Source organism: Narcine bancroftii, chromosome 3, assembly GCF_036971445.1.
Source record: "Narcine bancroftii isolate sNarBan1 chromosome 3, sNarBan1.hap1, whole genome shotgun sequence".
Classification (NCBI taxonomy): domain Eukaryota; kingdom Metazoa; phylum Chordata; class Chondrichthyes; order Torpediniformes; family Narcinidae; genus Narcine; species Narcine bancroftii.
Window position 1 is genome coordinate 183577146 of NC_091471.1, and position 20088 is coordinate 183597233.

At 42.7% G+C, this 20088-nt stretch overlaps 1 protein-coding gene across 15 annotated transcripts in view; it reads left to right on the plus strand.

Moving 5' to 3' along the window:
• Positions 1-20088, plus strand: part of LOC138757918 (mitogen-activated protein kinase 10) — a 300847-nt gene that overhangs the window by 146833 nt on the left and 133926 nt on the right. For 12 of the 15 annotated variants that reach the window (XM_069926040.1, XM_069926036.1, XM_069926041.1 and 9 more), the window contains exons 2-3: positions 14269-14454; positions 15723-15892. In XM_069926040.1, coding sequence (XP_069782141.1) covers positions 14332-14454; positions 15723-15892 — 293 coding nt within the window. In that variant the 5' untranslated portion in view covers positions 14269-14331. The remainder of the gene's footprint in view (positions 1-14268; positions 14455-15722; positions 15893-20088) is intronic. The other 3 variants (XM_069926038.1, XM_069926051.1, XM_069926047.1) reach the window with 1 other exon arrangement.

Sequence of the window (20088 nt, forward strand, 5' to 3'; positions counted from 1 at the left end):
AATCCTTGAAGTCTCACTGAGCTGGGAATTGAGAATATGTGTTGGAGAGGATCGTGTGATAATTACCTAAGAGCTGACTGTTTTAGCATTTTATAGTTAATACACTTCACAAGTCTTCATTATTTCTGTCTGGTAAAACTAGATATTTATGTTTGTTTAGAAAAAACCACTTGAGATACATCAACTTTACATCTCCACAAAGTGTAACTGAATCAATAGCAGTAATAATAATTTAATTCAGATTGCCTCTTCAGTCCAAATGTAATTTATTTCATTTCTCACCACTTCCACCTGTGGTTTTGGTCTTTTTGATGGCTTCACCATCATCACTCACTAACCAAAGCATACGGGAAACAAATAGAATGAGCCAATAGCCTACATGACCATTTTGAAAGCCAAATACAGCTCTCTTCAAGGGAAGTTAATGAAAATGTGCATTGTCAGTACAGAGTTTGGCTATAAAATAAAAAGATTTTTACTGAAAAGTAAATTTTTGGTTATATTGTAGCTGAAAAATTCACACACCAGTATTCTTCTGCTGTGATGCTACGTGCAATATACTTATCCAGTCCTTTGCTGCCTCCCACTTGCACTTATTATAATTATGTCAAGCTCTCCTTGCTTTATCTCCATGACATCCCATTTATCCTATTTTCTTCTGGTATTTGGCTTTATCTTCTATCAGATCACAGCAGTAGAAATCTCAAAAGCCTGCATGATAAAATACAACTTAATTTATTCAGTCAGTGTAAATCAATGACCCTTAAAATTATACATGGTGCATAATGCCCTTGTTGCAAAACTATGTTGTTGTTGGCTTAACAGCAGAAACTTATGTATGTCCCCAATTTCTTTTTGCTCGTTGGGAGGTGGAAAGTATTCCCAAATTACAAAAATAATTTCAAATGCGATTTTTTTTAACTTTATTTACAGCACGGTAGAAGCCGATTCCGGCCATTAAAATCCATGCCACCCAATTACACTCAAATTAACCTAGAAAGTTCAAATGTTTTGGAGAGTGGGAATGTAGTGCGTGTCGAAAGAACCAAAGACTTGTTGATCCAAACCAAGGTTTTTATTAACTAAAAGACTGGAGCATCACAAGTAGGTCGACCAGTCCAGAATGACCTGGTCTGGCTAGGAGCAATCCTTTAAGACCTGCCAGTAGGTCAATTACAGTCATCCTACACTACAATCTTTACATATGTACATATACACATTGGTGATAGAATCTGTACTATCACATTCACCCCTTCTTTGAGAACCAACCCCAGGGTGGATGGAGGTTAGGGGCTGTACCCGTCAGGGGGCCTGACCATCCGGCGTGACTGCCATGGCACTGGGATTGGGGTTGCCGGAGTCATGTCGCCGGCAGGCCCATAGGGTCAATTCCCCAACGGCATTGTCGATGGTCTAGCCTGAGCTGGTGGGGTGGTGCTGGTCCCACTGTTCAAGCACATGACCTGGGGGAGAAGGAATAGGGGGAGGTTGGGTTAAAGGCACTGCTGCACCTGATCCGGCTTGGACTAGGTCCCTTACCGAGACAGTGTCCTCCCGTCCGTCCGGGTACTCAACGTAGGCATAATGCGGGTTCGCATGGAGCAGAGTCACTCAGTCAACTTAGAGTTCTTAGAGTACCGGAAGTGGTGTCGTAAAAGGACTGACTCGGATTTCCTCAGGAAAGAGAACATCCTTTCATGGGGGTGGCATTGGTCGCGGTGCATAGGAGGGAGCAGATGGAGTGTAGGGCACAAGTGAGCACATCCTGCCAGCGAGAGGTGGGGAGACCTTTGGACCAGAGGGCAAGCGTAACCGCTTTCCAGACAGTGGCATTCTCTCTTTCGATTTGCCCATTAACGTGTGGGTTATAGCTGGTGGTCCTGCTTGAAGCAATACCATGCTCCAGAAGGTACTGCCGCAGCTCTGCGCTCATAAACGAGGACCCCCTGTCACTGTGGATGTAACTGGGGTACCCGAAGATGGTGAAGATGCTGTGCAGGACCTCTATAACTGAAGAAGCAGTCATGTCCTAACAGGGCACAGTGAACAGGAAGCAGGAGTACTCATCGATGGCTGTAAGGATGTAGATGTTACGCTTGGTCGACGGTAGGGGCCCCTTGAAGTCTACGCTGAGACGCTCAAAGGGGTGGGTGGTTTTGATGACGTGGGTGTTCTCTGGACGTAAGAAGTGGGACTTGCACTCAACGCACATTGGGCAGGTTCGGGTCATGGAGCGAATCTCCTCGACCGTGTAGGGTAGGTTGTGAGCTTTGACAAAGTGCGCGAACCTAGTAACCCCTGGATGACAGAGCTCCTCGTGGAGTTTCTGCAGCCTGTCCAGTTGTATGTTGGCACAAGTCCCCCTGGAGAGCGCACCTGGTGGGTCGTTGTGTTTACCTGGCCGATACAGTACGTCATAATTAAAGGTGGAGAGCTCGATTCGGGAAAGTAGCAGTCAGCCCGTTCTGGTCCACCATCTGGTCCATTTCCCAATGGAAGACCGCAACGCCATTTGTGACCCCAAAGGGTAACCTGAGGAATTGATACAGCTGCCCATTCATTTCGAATGCCATGAAAGGTTGGTCTTCTCGGCAGATCGGGAGTTGATGATAGGCCGAATGTAAGTCAATGGTGGAAAGTACACGGTATTGGGCAATCTGATTCACCACATCCGTGATCCGTGGAAGGGGGTACGCGTCCAGGAGCATGAAGCAGTTGATTATCTGGCTGTAGACAGCCACCATTCACAGCTCTCCCCGTTTTTAACAACCACTACCTGGGCCCTCCATGGACTCGAGCTAGGTTTGATAATGCCCTCATCCAACAGTCTAAGCACCTTGCTTGTGATAAATTTCATGCGTTCATAACTATATTGCTGGCTTTTGGTGGCCACAGGCTTCCAGCCAGGGGTGAGATATGCAAAAAGTGTTGGCAGAGCAACTCGGAGGGTGGAGAGACTACAGGTGAGGCCGCGGGGCGTGGGGGTGGGTGGCTCGGGCTGTCGCTGGCAGGAGGTTTCTGGGGTGGAGTGGTTACAGACAGAGAGTGGAGCATGAGGCCCCCCAAAGTGCAGGGAAATGGTTTGAAACTGGCACTGAAAATCCAGTCCCAGCAGAGCAGGGGCGCACAATTGGGGAAGGACTAATAGTTTGAAGTCTGTAAACATGATGCCCTGGACTTTCAGGGTCGCCACGCAGTACCCCTTTACCCCAGTCGAGAGTAATCTGGTCACCAATGAAATTCTCTGTGCAGTGGGGAGAATAGCTAGTCCACATCGGTGGGCCAGGTCTGGGTGGATAAAACTGTCAGTTGACCCCGAGTCAAATAAGCGATTGGTATAGTGTCCATGCACTTTAATCAGTTCCATTGCTTTTATGAGGGGTGGGGGGAAGTCCTGGTCGAGGGTTATTGATGCAGAGACTTGTAATGTAGACATTGGAGACCTGCGTGATGACATCACGCAAACAGTTGGGCCTGAAAAAACAGTGTCGGGAGTTGGTGTTGCTGCCTGCAGCCAAAGGTAAGACTGGCAGTTCTTAAAGGATTGCTCCTAGCCAGACCAGGACATTCTGGACTGGTCGACCTACTTGTGATATGCTCCAGTCTTTTAGTTAATAAAAGCCTTGGTTTGGATCAACAAGTAGGTCGACCAGTCCAGAATGACCTGGTCTGGCTAGGAGCAATCCTTTAAGACCTGCCAGTAGGTGTGGCTATGCTCTCAGCCAATCACAGTCATCCTACACTACCATCTGTACATATACACATTGGTGATAGAATCTGTACTATCACAGAGAGCAAACCAGAGCAGCAGGGGAAAACCAGTGTAGACACAGGGTGAATGTATAAAGTCCCTACGGACAGAACCAGATTCGAACCCTGGTTGTTGGTGCTGTAATAGTGTCACTCTAACTGCTACATTAGCCGTGCCCCCCCAGGAAAGTAATTAGTCAATGTTTGGGTGTCTGGATATGAGCACTGAACCTGCAATTATTATTTCTATAGTTGTAAATTGGCAAGCTGCTTTTGATTTTGGTGCACAAAATTAGTTAATGTTATATAAGCCTGCTGTTGTTGAAATTCTAATACACCTGGTTGGTGCTCTGGATACAACCATCGAGTCTGGCCCACCATTTAATCATGAGCTGATCCATTTTCCCACTCAGCCCCTCTGCCAGGCCTTCTTCCCATAAACTTTGATGCCCTGGGCTAATCAAGAACATAAATCTCTTTCTAAAATATAGCCAATGACCTGGCTACAACCGCCTATGGCAACAAATCCCGTAGATTTACCACCCTCTGGAGAAAGAAATGCCTCTGCATGTCTGTTCTAAGAGGACACCATTCAACCCTAAAGTTGTGCCCTCTTGTCCTAGACTCTTCCACCATGGGAAACCACCTTTCCACATCTACTCTGTCCATGCTTTTCAACATTCAAAATCTTTCAATTAGATTCCCCTCTCCCCTTAAATTCCAACGAGTACAGGCCAAGAGCTGTCAAACATTCCTGGAGTCATCCTTGTGAAATTCCTCTGGCCTCTTTCTTAAATGAGGAGCCCAAAGCTGCTCATAGTACTTCTAAGGAGGTCTCACTATTGCCTTATAGGGCCTCAACATTACATCCTTGCTCTTATACAGTATTCTATTCCTCTTGAAATGAATGCCAGCATTGCATTTGCCTTCTTCACCACTGACTCAACATTCAAGTTTACCTTTAGGCTGTCCTGCTCAATGACTTCCAAGTCGCTTTGCATCTGGGAATTTTCAATTTTCTCCCCATTTAGAAAATAGTCTGCCAGATTATATTTATATTTGTAAGTACATTACTGTACACTTTCTGACATTTTATTTCATTTGCAACTTCTGTGCCTATCCTCCTAATCTGTCTAAGTCCTTCTGCAACCACCCTGTTTCCTCAACACCACCTGGTCCTCCACCAACCTTCGTATCATCTTCAAATTTGGTTACAAAACCATTCATTCCATAATCTAAATCATTAATATGCAACATGAAAAGAAGCGGCCCCAACACTGACCCCTGTGGATCACTACCAGCAACTGGCAGCCAACTGGAACATGATCCCTGTGTTGTGACTCTCTGCCAATCACCCAAAGCTCTACCCACAGTAGTATGTTGCCTGTTGTACCTTAGGCTCTTATTTTGCTTAGTAGCTTCATGTGTGGCACCTTGACAGTATCATAACAGTAGCAGACCCAGGAACTTCTTTGACTTGACCTACTGCTGAAAATTTAGATGGAACCCAAAGCCCAAGGGCAATGATTTGATTGATTTTGAGAAGTGAAGGAGGGTGGCAATGAGTGGTAGCAAGAAGGAAGTAGGAAAGGGAACGTTGCAATCATTTAAGTGGGTGAGAGTGACGGTGGAGATTGAATATGTGTGTTGAGTGGGCCAAGGCACTATTGCAAACTATTGCAAACGAATTACAGAAGGTGAAGGGTGTTGATCATATTTTGGGATGGCGCCAAATGCAATTTCCCTTGGAGTTCCAATCTAGTGTTGTATAATGAAGGCCCAGTTTTCCCAGCAGTGCGCTCTGATAGTTTCTCCTTGGACAATGGTTCAAAAGGAACATTGCATGAGGAATAACTTCATCCCTTGCAAGACTGATATGAAGACCATTTCAGGCACTTGAGGGTGACTTATGATCAGCTGTGTCCAGACAAATTTCCAGCATGTTGATTTGTCCCAGAAATTTTGGCATAGAGCATTAACAATCAGTATTTTCTGGACCCATCTTTATAAAATCTTTAACTTACTGTAGACTACACAGCACAGAACTAGAAATCTGATCTCCAGTGCAATATTTAAGTGTACTACATGATACAATAATTATAGAAAAAATTAGCAATGGTACCTCTTGTAATTAACTGTTGTGGAGAAGTACTGCAGGCAGGTAATTTTTAAATAAATGATGAGATGAGAGTTTTTGTTACATACACAAGTACAACCTGAGTCATAACATGGACAAGACACAGGTGATTAATGAAGTAAAACACGAAAGTCTGCAGACACTGGGATTGATGTAAAAACACAAAGCTGGAGAAACTCAGCTGGTCAAACAGTGTCCTTTATATAGCAAAGATAAAGATAGAAAACCAATGTTTCAGGCTTGAGCTCAAGGTATGGAAAAATCTCAGCAGGTGTCTGAACAAAATGGTAGGGGAGGGGTAGGGGAGGAGCATTATCCCAAAGGCAGAAGATAATAGGTGTGTAAGGGAGGAAAAGCACAACAGCAAACAGGGAGGAGAGATGGCTCTGTGATTAGAGAGGGAAGGGGGTGGAGAGCTAAGGGAATGAAAACAAGAAGGAAGGGAAGGAGAATGGAGTGCAGGTTAGCAGAAACCGGAAAGTCAATGTTAACGTCATTGGTTGGAGATTGGCAGACAGAAAATCAAGTGTTTTCCTCCAATTTACAGGTGGTCTTGGTGGGATAGTACATGAGGCCATGGACAGACATTTGAGTATGAGAGTGGGATGCAAAATTGAATTGGTTGGTCATTGGGAGATCCCTGTCATTGACATGGACTGAGCAAAGGTGCTTAGCAATCTCCCAGTCTTCACCCAGTCTCTCTGATGTAGAGAAGGTCACAAAGGGAGCATCAGATGCAATATCTCACTCCTGTGGATACACATGAAGAGTTACTTTACTTGGAAGTCCTGTATGGGACCCTGAATTGTGGTGAGGAAGGTGTGGGCACAAGTGTGGAACTTCCTGTGGCCACAGGGGAAGATGATGAGGGGGGGGTGGGTGGCAATTGGTGGCAAGGCATAAACATGTGAGGGACTGATGGATGGAGTGATCCCTACAGAAGACAGATAGGGGAGGAGAGGGGAAGATGTGTCTAGTGGTGAGATCATGTTGTAGGTGGAGGAAATTGCAGAGGATAATGTGTTGGATGTGGAGCCTGGTGGGGTGGTAGATAAGGACAAAGGGAATCCTGTGAATGTTGCCTTATGAGGCTCTATAAGGCAATAGTGACAAGGACACGGAGCAAATGAGCAGAAAATGGTGAAGATGTGGGTGAGGGCAGAGTTAATGGTGGTGGAGGGGAATCTACTTTTGTGGAAGAAGGTGGTTATATCAGATGATCTGAAGTGGAAGATCTCATTTTGGGGAGATGATGCAGTGGAGGTGGAGAAATTGCAAGAAATGAATAGAATCCTTGCAGGGGATTGGGTATGAAGAAGTGGAGTCAAGGTTGTTGTGGGAGTTGTGAATTTGTAAAATATGTCTGTGGAAAGGTTGACTCCCAAGATGAAGACAGAGAGATCAGAAAGGCAAGAGTGTCGCTGGAATTGGACCAAGTGAATTAGAGCTTGGCAATTAATGGTGAATGGAGTGCCAGAGATATCAGTACTGGGCCCACAACTGTTCATAATGTACGTAAATGATTTGAAGGAGGAGAAGTGTATAGTTTCCAAGTTTTCTAATGATACAAAATTGAGTGGAAAGGCAAATTGTGTAGAGGACGCAGAGAGTTTGCAGAGAGATGTAGTCAGATAGGCTACGTGAGTGGGCAAGGGTCTGCAAGAAAGAAATAGTAAATCATATAATTAAATTGGTGAAATATTCCAGCTTGCTGTCATGCAGAAAGCCTTGGGAGTGCTTGAGTCACAAAAGGTCAGCTGATAGCTACAGCGGAACATGAAGAAGGCAAATGGAATGTAAATTTGAAGTTTGGTGCACAATTCTGGTCTCCTTACTTTAGAAAGAATGTACGAGCTTTAGAGGCTGTGCAGAGGATTGATTCTGGAGATGAAGAGGTCAGCTTATGAGGAAAGATTAAATCTCCTGGGTCTATACTCGCTGGAGTTTAGAGGATTGAGATGGGCTCTTATAGAAACATATAAAATTATGAAAGCAATTATTAAGATAGAAGCAGGAAAGTTGTTTCCACTGGTTGGTGACACCAGAACCAGGGGACATAGCCTCAAGATTCAAGGAAGTGCTTCTACCAGAAAGTAGTGAATCTTTGGAAATCTCTGCTCTAAGAAATTGTAGATATTACTTCATTAGATATATTTAAGACACCAATAGATTGACATACTAGGGGAATTATGAGTTCTGTGGGAAAGGCAGGTTAGCGTGATGCTATTACAGCACCAGAAACCCAGGTTTGAATCCAGTGCTGTCTGTAAAAGAGTTTGTAGAAGCTTGAGTAAGCTATGCTAAGCAACTAGCACAGCACGGATATACCGCGCTTTACGAAACTAGAGTATTCCTATGAAACCTCTCGTAAGCCAAAATGGTGTAAAGCGAAGACCCATTCACTACTATTGGAGACTATTTTCGTCAAAGCGAAAACCCAATCAAATCCTTTCGTAAAAGTGAGTACGGTTTTCTTCATAAAAATGAATTCCTGTAATTTGAGTATTCGTAAAGTGGGGTATGCTTGTCATTAGTTTAGTGGCTAGTGCGACGCTTTTGGAGTGACAGCAACCCAGATTCGAATCTGGCATTATGTGTAAGGAGTTTGCTTGCTCTCTCCGTGTCTGCGTGGGTTTCTTCTGAATGCTACGGCTTCCTCCCACCCTTCAAGACATACAGAGTTGTAGGTTCATTTGAGTGTAATTGGGCGGCATGAGTATAAATGCCTGAATCAGCTTCTGTCATGCTGTAAATAAAAAAAATTAATGCAGAAGACAAAGTCCAATTGAATGGCGCTCATTTTGAGAGTTGTAGATACATTTACAGCACTGGCACATTTCCTCCCACATAATTAATTAATATTACCGGCACCAGTGAAATCGAAATTCCAAACTTATTGATTTGGTGCCACACACAGTATTTCTCTGCCTGTTCTCATTGTTCATTTATGAATCAGAATATCAATAAGATGTATGATGCATGAAATATGAAACATTAGTAAATGTAATCTCAAAAATCAAGTTTAAGAAACTACTCAAAATAGAGATTATTGTGGCCTTCTCTACATTGGAGAGACTGGACGCAGATTGGGAGAACATTTCGTTGAGCATTTTCACTCTGTACACAGCAATAGTGGGGAATCTCCCAGTGGCCAACTATTTCAATACCCCACCCTACTCCCATGCCGGCATGTCAGTCCATACCCTTAGCAATGCCACATTGAGGCCACCCACAAATTGCAGGTGCAACACCTAATACTGAATCTGGGCACTCTCCAACCTGATGGCTTTAACATTAACTTCTCCAGTTTCAGATAGGCCACTCCTCTGTCTCCCTCTCTTCCCCATTCCTCTGTCTCCTTCTCTCTAGCTTTCTACTCCCTTCCCTTTCTATTCAGTGAGCTATACTCTCCTCCTATCACTTCTTGCCCTTTTTTTCTCTTGTGCTCTCCCTCTGACCTATTGCCTGTGGCCCTATGCTCCTCCACTTGCTCTTACCCCCACCATTTAACTCAACACTTGCCTGCTTTTTGCTTATACCTTGATGAAGGACTCAGGCCCGAAACGTTGGTTATATACATGTATGTTTCTTTATCTTGGGTACAGAAAAATGCTGCATTTTCTGTGTATACGCAGAGATTTAGAATTATTGTTTGGTGTCAAACCTCAGCAACACGTCATATATAATTGTGAACGTAGAATTTAAAATATTTCTTATTTATACAGGACTTGTATTGCATACATTTCATTTGGGGTTGTTCTACTTTTTCTCGTACAGATATTCTAATTGCGAAATATTGGAAAGAGGCAGAACTGCATAACAAGCGATGAAAGATTCTTAATTATCAATTGTTAACTGATTTAATGTCACCTCTTTTGAATTACACATTGACAAAATGTTTATTTAACTGTGATAAAAATATGTAAAATTTGATTGAAATTTCCTGGGCTTTGTTGGCACCGTTATTGAGGGAAGGGCAGGATCTGATCAAAAAAGAACACAATTCCTTATAGGTCTCAACTGGAAATGGATGGGAAGAAATTCAGTGTTTCCAGAGCTGATGTAACTGCAGCTCTGCTGCCGATATGGGCCCTCGGAGAGCAAAAAGTGAAGTCTCAGCGCAGAGTCCAACTGCCCAGTCCAACTGCCTTCAGCTCTTTACAGGCTTCATATTGCCCAATAAAGGAGAAAACAGTATTTTGTTTTAAAATCCCATGGCCACCATTTCTGGGGACAAGATTACGGTGGCTATGATTGGGAGTGGCCACGAGAAGTTACAGACTGTAGGCCTTCTGCCGAGGGAAGGATTCGGGTGTTGGCGTCAGAATCTCAGTTGTGTGCCTGTTGCCCGACTGCCAAGGATAGGGTTCGGAGTCAGGCATTGGGAGCTTCAGTCACTGGAGCTCCCGACGCCCGACTCCGAACTCAACCCTGCTTAGAGACAGGGCTGAGGAAATTGTGCGCTGAAGGATGAGTTTGAGCATGGGGTTCAGCATCTTCCTGCTTCTCTCCCGTTGGGTGCTCAGCGCTGTCACCTTTCCACCGAAGGTAAGAGAGGGCACCCATGGGGATGGTGACTGCCACTCAACACTGTTAACTTTGGCTGGTTTGTTCCGGCCCAGGAAACGCTGTTCCCTGCTTTCATTCAGCGAATGCTAGCCTTTGAAGTAGACAGAGGGTTTTTTTTTAATTGAAATGACTGTCATGCTTTTAAGGAATAGATTATTTTCCAATATCTCAATATATCCAACACAGCATTGAATATGACTATTTTAGGGTGCTACAGTGGCGAGGACAGGTAGGGAAGGTGAAGTGGGTGGCATGGTGGCGGTGAGGCAAGGTTATGAAGAGAAGGGTTGAAATAAGTTTTAAAGGGGGGTGCAATTTCAATGCTTGCCATAGACACTATTTTCTCTAGTTAAGCCACTGCCTGCTTTTCATTAATAGAATATAGCTGGCTGGCAATTATCCACATTGTATGGTAGCTGTTAGTGTTGCAATGGTTTTGAAACAGATTGTCTAGAAGCATAGCTAGTTTTGGAAGTCAGGACTTCAGTACCTTGGCTGGGATAATTTTGTCATGTCCATGCTCCCAGTGTTTCTTAATATCAAATAGATATCAGGGGCTCAGCGGATGAAGAACTCACACAGGCTGTGGGCTACGTGGCAGGGAACCCATATGGGCCAGAGGGTGCTGAGGGCAAGAAGGGCTCTGGAAGGGCCTCAGGAGCTGAAGGCTTCCTGATTGTTTCGATCTGGAGCTCGAATTGCTGATTGGTGGAACAGGAGTCTGTGCGGCTACAGAGACTGAAGGAGCAAAGCAGGCAAATCCTTGGACACAGTGACTCTGAAGAGATTCTCTTTTGGTTCTCTTTCTCTCTTACAGTAAGGGGCACCCTTTTGTGATACTAATGGTGACTCTTTGTCTGCCTTAGGGCAGGCAGTATGCAATTCGATGTAATATTATGTTCTGCACTATTACATGAATTGAGTGAATTGTATTGCCTTCTGTGATGGTGGGGATCTCAGGAGAAAGCCGATTTGAACATTACACATCAGGTCCCACAATCAAAGTAGATACAAAAATTTATTTTAGAGATAGGGTACAATAACAGGCCCTTCTGCCCACGGGCCTGAGCTGCCCATGTGACCAATTAACCAAATAACCTGGTAAATATTTGAAATATGGGAGTAAACGGAGCACCCAGCGGAAACCAAATGTACATAGGGAAAAATGCACAAACCCCTTCCAGACAGTGATGAATTTGAACCTGGGTTCCTGGCATATTATAAGCAGTGTGCTAACCGCTACGCTAACTGTGTCTCCTTCTTCCTTGGACCCTTCATCGAACATGGAAATGCAAGAATATGGATATGTTTAAGGTTGTAATGAATGAAATTTGGGAAGAGCACAGAGAGATGGGCTGCAAAGAATGTGACTCACACCTGTTATTTAACAAAAACAGCAGGTAGAACAAATTAAAATGAGGTCAACCTGAAACATAACAAAGTTGAAACAATGTACAGCCACATTTGTGAAAAAAAAGTGTATTTAACTGAAATTGCTAAACTCAGTATTAAGTCCTGATATGGGGACACTAACATCTCTGGGCAGAAAGCCCTGCAAAAGGTAGTGGATACAGCCCAGTACACCACAATCAAAACTCTCCCCACCATCAAGAAAATCAAAGGGAACACTGCCATCAGAAAGCACCAGCAATCATCAGGGATCCACACCACCCAGGGCATGCTCTTTTCTCTCTGCCATCAGGAAAGTGGTATAGGTGCCACAAGACTCATAGCACCTGGTTCAGGAACAGTTGCTACACCTCCACCATCAGACTCCTCAATGACAAACTCCATCAGAGACTCATTTAAGGACTCTTACTTTTCACATTATTTGTTATTGAATATTTATTTTCTGTATAGCACAGGTCACGCTTCTCTTTTGTTCACATTTCTCTCTTCTGTATCCACATTTTTGCCCTGGAGTAAATTTGGCCTGGCCTGTGGGAAAAGAATCTCAGGGTTGTATGTGATGTTATGGATGCACTCTAACTTTTCTTGACTCCACCCCACTTCCTGGTGGCCTTTCCCTTTATCTGTCTCTCCACTTTTTACACCTTCTCTCCTAAACCTATCACCTCTTGGCCCCTCCCCAGGTTCTTTCCGACTTTATATACACAACAACCCCTTCACTCTTTTGTCTTGTTAAAGGCAATACATTTTTCATCTTTCTTTTCTGAGCATTTTATTCTGGATGCCCATGATTGCTTGTAACTTCACCTATCCTGACCAACCTTGGGAAGTCACTGAAGGATTCAGACAGTGTGGGCATACAAAGAATGTTGCTTCTGCCACCGCTTTACATGCTGTGTGCACTTCCCTGCTTTGTGAGTTTTACTGCCTCTGTCTCTCTTTGGCCCTATCTCCCTGTCTACGGAACCCTTTTCAGAAGTTTCTGAAAAGCAGCATCTTTCCTCTCCACTAATCCTTTTGCCATTTCAGAATTCTAATCCCTTCCCTTTACAGTAATAATTTCCAATCTTAGCCCTTTTAAGCACAGCTGTGAAACTTAACCACTTTCTTTTCGGGTGACGAGAAGTCAGGTCTGCAGGAAAATGATTAAAAGCCCCTCAGATATGTCAAATCAGGACTCTACAGGAAATCACCCACTGGTACCATATTGCTGAGTATATGTATTGCCATCTTTCTGGTGGCTGGAAAGAATTTTAATGTGTTATTTAGTATGGCTTATCCCAATTAGACATTCAAATGTCAACGCATTTCATAACATGAGCTCAGCAATTTCAGTCTCCTTCTTCCACCAAAACATACTGGAACCATAGCCAGTAGATCAATGTCTGCAGATAGAACAAGTAAATGACCATTTTCACTCCATTCTCTTCTCTCCAGCTGAGAAGGAAAGGCCAGAGGAGCTCATTGTTATGATCAGTTAGAGTAGAGGAGGAATGAAATGAAAAGAAAGGCAGGCAAACATACAAAATACGATGGCATGGTTAACATAGCAACTAGTGCAGCACTATTACAGTGCCGGCCTTCACAACGGCCTGCGGCAACAAATTCCACAGATTCACCACCCTTTGGCTGAAGAAATTCCTCCTTATCTCTATTCTAAGCGTTTAGCCACTATGTATATTTACAAATCATTATAAATTCGATATACTGCACCAAACTTCATCACATAAATTGTCTAGCTTATCATACTTCCTTTTTCACTTGACGTTGCCATTTTTAAAGTTGTTTCTTTTGATCATGATTGACCTGCATTAACCTGCATTATTCTCACTGTGGTCTCTTTCTGAGGCTGTTGGTATCTGAGCTAGATCTGGTGGAATCCTACACATGGAAATAAAAGGACACCTGACAAATATATGCTTTGTTTTACCAAATCCTGGGGCACAGTTGAGAGGCCAGCGACAACCGATCATCTCTGTTTATTCAATGCATCATTTCCAAGTTGTGGTCAAGGGCTTTCCTGGCCGAGAACTCCCTTCCACAATAACCTTCTATGGTGTAGGACCTCCATTAAACACAACACCCCATCTCCTCCAGGAATTGGTGGGAAATGTGGGATTCATTAACAGAAACTTACACTCCTCTGTGACTTGTTGGAAAGGCCTCTAACTTCCAGGCTCATACACATAAAATAGCTTATGCATTTTGCTCCACAAAGGCTGTTTAGGAAAAGGCATGGTGGAGTGAAGGAATTCTTTTAAATGCTAAATCATCTACGCATCTTGTCACCAGAACCACTGAGGTGCGGAGTTCTGCGTTTGCCAGGGAGAGCATAATTAGAACAGAGCAAGGGACTTACCCACTGGCTTCCTGCCTCGACCTGACCATATTTTAAATTACAGGCAGCCAGGACCACCTTCCCAGTGCTGGCGGGATCCTCCTTAAGATAATGCAGTCGAGCTCCGATGATGTCACTGGGTTCTGACCACAATCTTTCAAATATCTGTGGGTGCGGAAGTGGTCCCAGAAGACTTGAGGGTTGCCTCTGTGACACCTCTGTTCGAAAAAGGGAGAAAAGGGTTCGTCAGGTAATATAGTCCAGCCAGTGTAACCTTGGTAGTGAGTACGTTGTTACCCACTGTGATATGAGATAGTAATATAAACCTAGAATATAACCATATAACCATTTACGGAGTATGCATGAGTTAATTCAATACGGCCAGAACAGAAACAGCAGGTTGTTTTGTTAAACTAAATAAAGTTCACTCAAGAAGTAATAGGGTGGTTTAATATATGAAATGCAGCTAATATTAATGTGAATTTTCCTAAGATACATAGGAGATATACTGGTGAAATTAAGGCTGTCAACATTATAGCAGATGATGGTTAAATGACTACACAGGAATGGTTATTGAAGATTTTGAAAACAGAGGGTTTCAAACATTAATGGACAACAGAAAGATTTGATTGGAGTTGTAAATTTTATTAGCTCATCAATAATATGATCAAATTCTGGAGGAGATATGAAAATGCTTTGTATGAAATAAACATGTTTTAAATGTGGAAAATAATTATTCCCAGTATAAAACAAGATAATTGCCTCAGACTATGGTTCAATAAGATTTCTATATTTCCCTGCTTAATTACTGTCGTAAAGACACCAGAGCAAGTGTAATTTCAATACTGTGGTAATTTAAAAAGTGCACTATAATATTTTTAATTGAAGCAGCTGAATTTAATGTTCCTTCTCTCTAATTCACAGGTAGCTTCTCATCAATGAATTAGTAAACTCAGCTAAAACAACAACAAAAAATGCCTCAAACATCTTCTTTATGTACTTGTGTTACAATAAGCAAAAATTGCAGCTAGAATTAAATTTTGGGGAAAAAAATAATACAAATATGTTTATTGCTTTTCAATGAACCACATTATAAATCAGCAAAAGAATAAATAAATGAAATCCTAATCCTTTTGCTGCCTCAATATGGGAATGTAACAGGTTTCACACAATCTTGCATAAATGTTCAAGTACTTCCTTTTATAATTAACATTGTGATTTTGTCAATATTTCACACACTAACCATTAGGGGCTGCAGCTGCCTCTATTTTTATTGGTCATTTGAGGTCTATTATGAAAGAAAACTTTGAGCATGACATCTTAGAGATAGATTTGTTCAATGGTTTTAAATTGTCAATTACTTTATAAGAGAATATTTTTCTACATTCCAACAGGATAATACCATGAAGAAGTTGGTGTTATTATTTAAGATTAGTTTGCTAATTGTAATGGTACTGGCTGTATGAATTTTGAATCTCAGCAATGCAGTTGTACTTAATTCCTTCTTTGTGATTGCAGGGATTTGGTAAACAAGTGGATGTTTCATATATTGCTAAACATTACAACATGAGTAAAAGCAAAGTGGACAACCAGTTCTACAGCGTAGAAGTAGGCGATTCTACCTTCACAGTTCTCAAATGCTACCAGAATCTAAAACCCATTGGCTCTGGGGCTCAGGGAATTGTATGGTGAGTACAGAGTTTCAACCTTCTATGTCAAGTTAAGAAATGCAAAACATGAAGAGCAAAGAGAAATCTCATTGACTAAAATTATTTCTGCGCTGACTGGAGGTCAGGGCTATAAGAGGCGAATATTTAGCTACAGGCCTGGATACTTTTTGGGCCCTGTCTGTGCTCCCAGCAACTTTTTGGTCAAATCTGCCTGATGATATCCTCTTCCTTCCTCACCCCAAACGACAGAAGACCGTCAAGGAATAAAATTGATCATATTCAGCTTTCAACTTGAAAGAATTTTTCATTAAATCAACTGCATGGTCACCAGGATTCATAAAATTAATGGAAAGCTGAATTGTTCAGTGTAGTTCATGTGGCTGATAAAAGCATTTGTTCATTGTTTATTGGTTAAATTTATTCCTTATGCATTAGAGAAAATAAGGCAGTTGTGACAATAACTTATGGGGTATCATCTCCCTTTCAAAGGTGGCTAAGTCAGATCAAAAAGTGGTGTGAACAAGACCCCTTCAACATGCTGGATGAATTTTAAAGGTCCTGAAACGCTATTCAATAAAAACCAGGGAGTTTCCCACTGGCAATCTGGTCATTATTTTTATCTTTCAACTAATATCAACAAAAGTGGCAAATTGACCTGCTATTTATCTCATGGGTATCTTTTTTTGCTGAAGTCTGCTGAAACAAGACAATGCATAAGATTTCCATTACCTTCTAGCAAAATTCCTACAGTATATGGAAATTAAGTGCTGATGGACTGCAAAACCTTTGAACTAATCAGCAGCCAGGGAAAGCAAGTTATGAAATGAGGAAAAGAGGAATTGCCTTCTTGGAATTATTCTTTCAATGATCCCCGGGTCTGTGTAGGATTCTCTATTCATTTTTAATTCTACCTCACTTTATGATATAACTTATCACAGACTTAATTCAACCTTTCCTAAGCTTCTGCAGTTTGAAACATCCTTCCAAATTTTAAAAACTCATCTCAGAATCCAGTTTCCTATTTTATACTTTTAGCTATCTCACTGAGTGCTTCACTGCTCAATCTCTCTGTCTCCAACAGAAACCACCTCTAGATCTTAAATTTAAGATATGAGTGTTGTTGTCTTTTGTGTGTGTGTGTGTGTGTGTGTGTGTGTGTCTGTGTGTGTGTCTGTGTGTGTGTCTGTGTGTGTGTCTGTGTGTGTGTCTGTGTGTGTGTGTGTGAGACATCTGTTGGGATGAGGCATTGCACAGGTTAGTGAGTGGTAGAACCAGGAACCATCGAATATTTGATGCACCTGGCAGTCGGGACTAAGGATCAAAGCTGAGTGTGGTTCTATTTCTGGCTTCAACCACTTCAGTAAGATTGCATGGTTTACATCAGAGGATGCTAGTTTTACTTATCACATTCTTCCTCAATCTGAAGCCTCTTGAATCCATGGAGAAAAAACATATATCATAGAACAATACAGCACACTACATGCCCTTTGGCCCTCAATGTTATGCTGACCTATATACTCCTACCACAAAAAAAACCCCTTCCTCCCTCATAACCCTCTATTTTTCTTTCAACCCTGTGCCTGTCTAAGAGTCTTTTAAATGCCCCCATTTTTCAGCCTCCACCACCACCCCTACTAATGCATTCCAGGCACCCACAAACTTCATCCCCTAAACTGCACCCCCTCACTTTGCACAGATGTCCTCTGGTGTTTGCTTTTCCCACCCTTCTCATCCTTCTTCGCTCCAGAAAGAAAAGTTATAGCTCTGCTAACCTTCCTCATAAGTCTTATTTTCCAATCCAGGCAACATCCTGGTAAATCTTCTCTATACCTTCTCTACAGCTTCAACATTCTTCCAACCAGAACTAAACACAATACTTTAAGTCTGGGCTCACCAGAGATTTGTGGAGATGCAACATGACCTCCCAACTCCTGAACTCAATCCCCCAACTTATGAAGCCTTCTTAACTATCCATAGCCTTCCATAGTCTTCTTAACTATCCTATCAACCTCTGCAGCAACCTTGAGAGATGTATGGATTAAGAACCCAAGATCTCTCTATTCTTCCATGCTCTTAAGCATCTGACCATTAGCCCTGTACTCAGCCTTCAGGTTTGACCTTCCAAAATGTATCACCTCACACTTGTCTGGATTGAATTCCATCTGACATTTTTCCACCCAACTCTACGTTCTGTCTACATTCTTTTGTAAACTTCAACAGTTATCAACACTATCCACAACTCCTCCACCACAAACTTACTGACCCATCCTTCCACTTCTTCATCTATGCCACTTATAAAAATCACAAAGAGCAAATCCCTGAACAAATTCCTGTGGAACTCTATTAGTCACTAAATGCAGTTGGTCTCAGCATGAAGTAACATGAAGAGAATCAGCAGAGCTCAGTAATGGTTACCATGGATCAGTTCAGGACTGGACAATACATCAACAATTCAGTAGTAGAGAGTGTGAAGAGTACCAGGTTCCTTGGAATTCACTTGTGACCTATCATGGCCACTTAACATCTCCTCACATGTAAGGAAGGTGCAACTGTGACTGCACTCCCTGAGAAGACTGAAGTGGGCAAGGCAACCAGCCACCATTATTTCAATCTTTTGTCAGAGTTCTATTGAGAGCCACCTTGCCAGCTGCATCACAGCAGGGTATGGTTGCTACAGAGAAATGGATCAGAGATGAATCCAGAGGACAATAAGAGTGGCAGAGATGATCACTGGAGTCTCCCTCCCGCCATCGATGTAATCTACCAGTATCGTTGTCTGAAGATGGTGCCCAAAATCATTGAGGAACCCTTTCACCCTGCACACAGCATCTTTCAGCTGCACCTGTTGGTAAAGACCTACAGAAATATCAGAGCCAGCACCACCTGGATGAGGAACAGTTTCTTCCCACAAGTGATGAGCATGCTGAATGGCGAAAGGAACTGCTCACACTAACTATCCTAGACTCTCACATTTACAAAGCAATATTTATTTATTTGTATAGATGAAATACTTGTCCTGCATATGTTTTGTTTGTCTGTATGTGTATTATGTCTGTATGTTTTGCACCGAGGACCAGAGAACACTGTTTCATCATGTTGTACTTGTACAAATGACAATAAATTTGCGTTGCTTGTGGAGAGGTGGTTAAAAGACTTACTGGTGACCCAGAGGCTTTGACCAACAATCCAAAGTTCCACACCTCTCATTGTGCTGGCTTTTGAAACTTTAGTTCAATTAATCATCTGGAATCAGGAAAACGACAAGTAATTTGTGTAAAGGTGACCACAAAAAGTACAACCCAACAAAACAGCAATCGCCGATTCTCTGTACAAATCATGCCAAAACACAACCAGGCACAACAGATCAGAAGCATTCCATCCTCACCTTATTGCCCAGTTACACTCACATCTACTAAAATGAATTGCTTTGAGTGGTTGCTCATGGCCACAGTTAACATGTTCCTAAATAAAGATCAAAACCCACTGTAATTCACCTACCATCACAACTCTCCACAGCAGATGCAATATCACAGGTTCTCCACTCAGCTCTGGGTCACCCAGCAGTATCTCTACATCAGGCTACTCTTCATTGACTATACCTCAGCTTTCAACACAATCATACCTACAGTGCTGGGCAACAAGCTCCAAATCCTGGGCCTCTGCAAATGGAACCTTGACATCCTCATTGGAAGACCACAGTCAGTACGGATCAGAAACAATGTCTACACCTCACTGACAATCAACTCAGGTGCACCTCTAGGATGTGTGCTTAGCTCACTGCTCTGCTCGCTCAACACTCATGACTGTGTGGTTAAGCACAATTTAAGTGCTGTCTATAAATTTGCCAATGACACCACGAGATCAGCTAGTTGAGTGGAGTCACACAACAATCTTGCACACAGTGTCAGCAAAACCAAGGAGTTGCTTGTGGAATTCAGGAAGGGGAAATTAGGAGAATGTGAACCAGTCGTCATTGAGGAGTCAGCAGTGGAAAAGGTTAAAAACTTCAAGTTCCTGGGAGTCTACATCTCTGAAGGTCTGTCCTGCAGCCTTCACTTCTCCATGAAGAAGGCTCGCCAGTGGCTATACATCGTGAGGAGTTTGAGGAGATTTAGTTTGTTACCAAAGACTCTTGCAAATTTCTACAGGTGTACCGTGGAGAGCAATCTGACTGGTTGCATCACGGTCTGGTGCGGAGGTATCAAAGCCCAGGA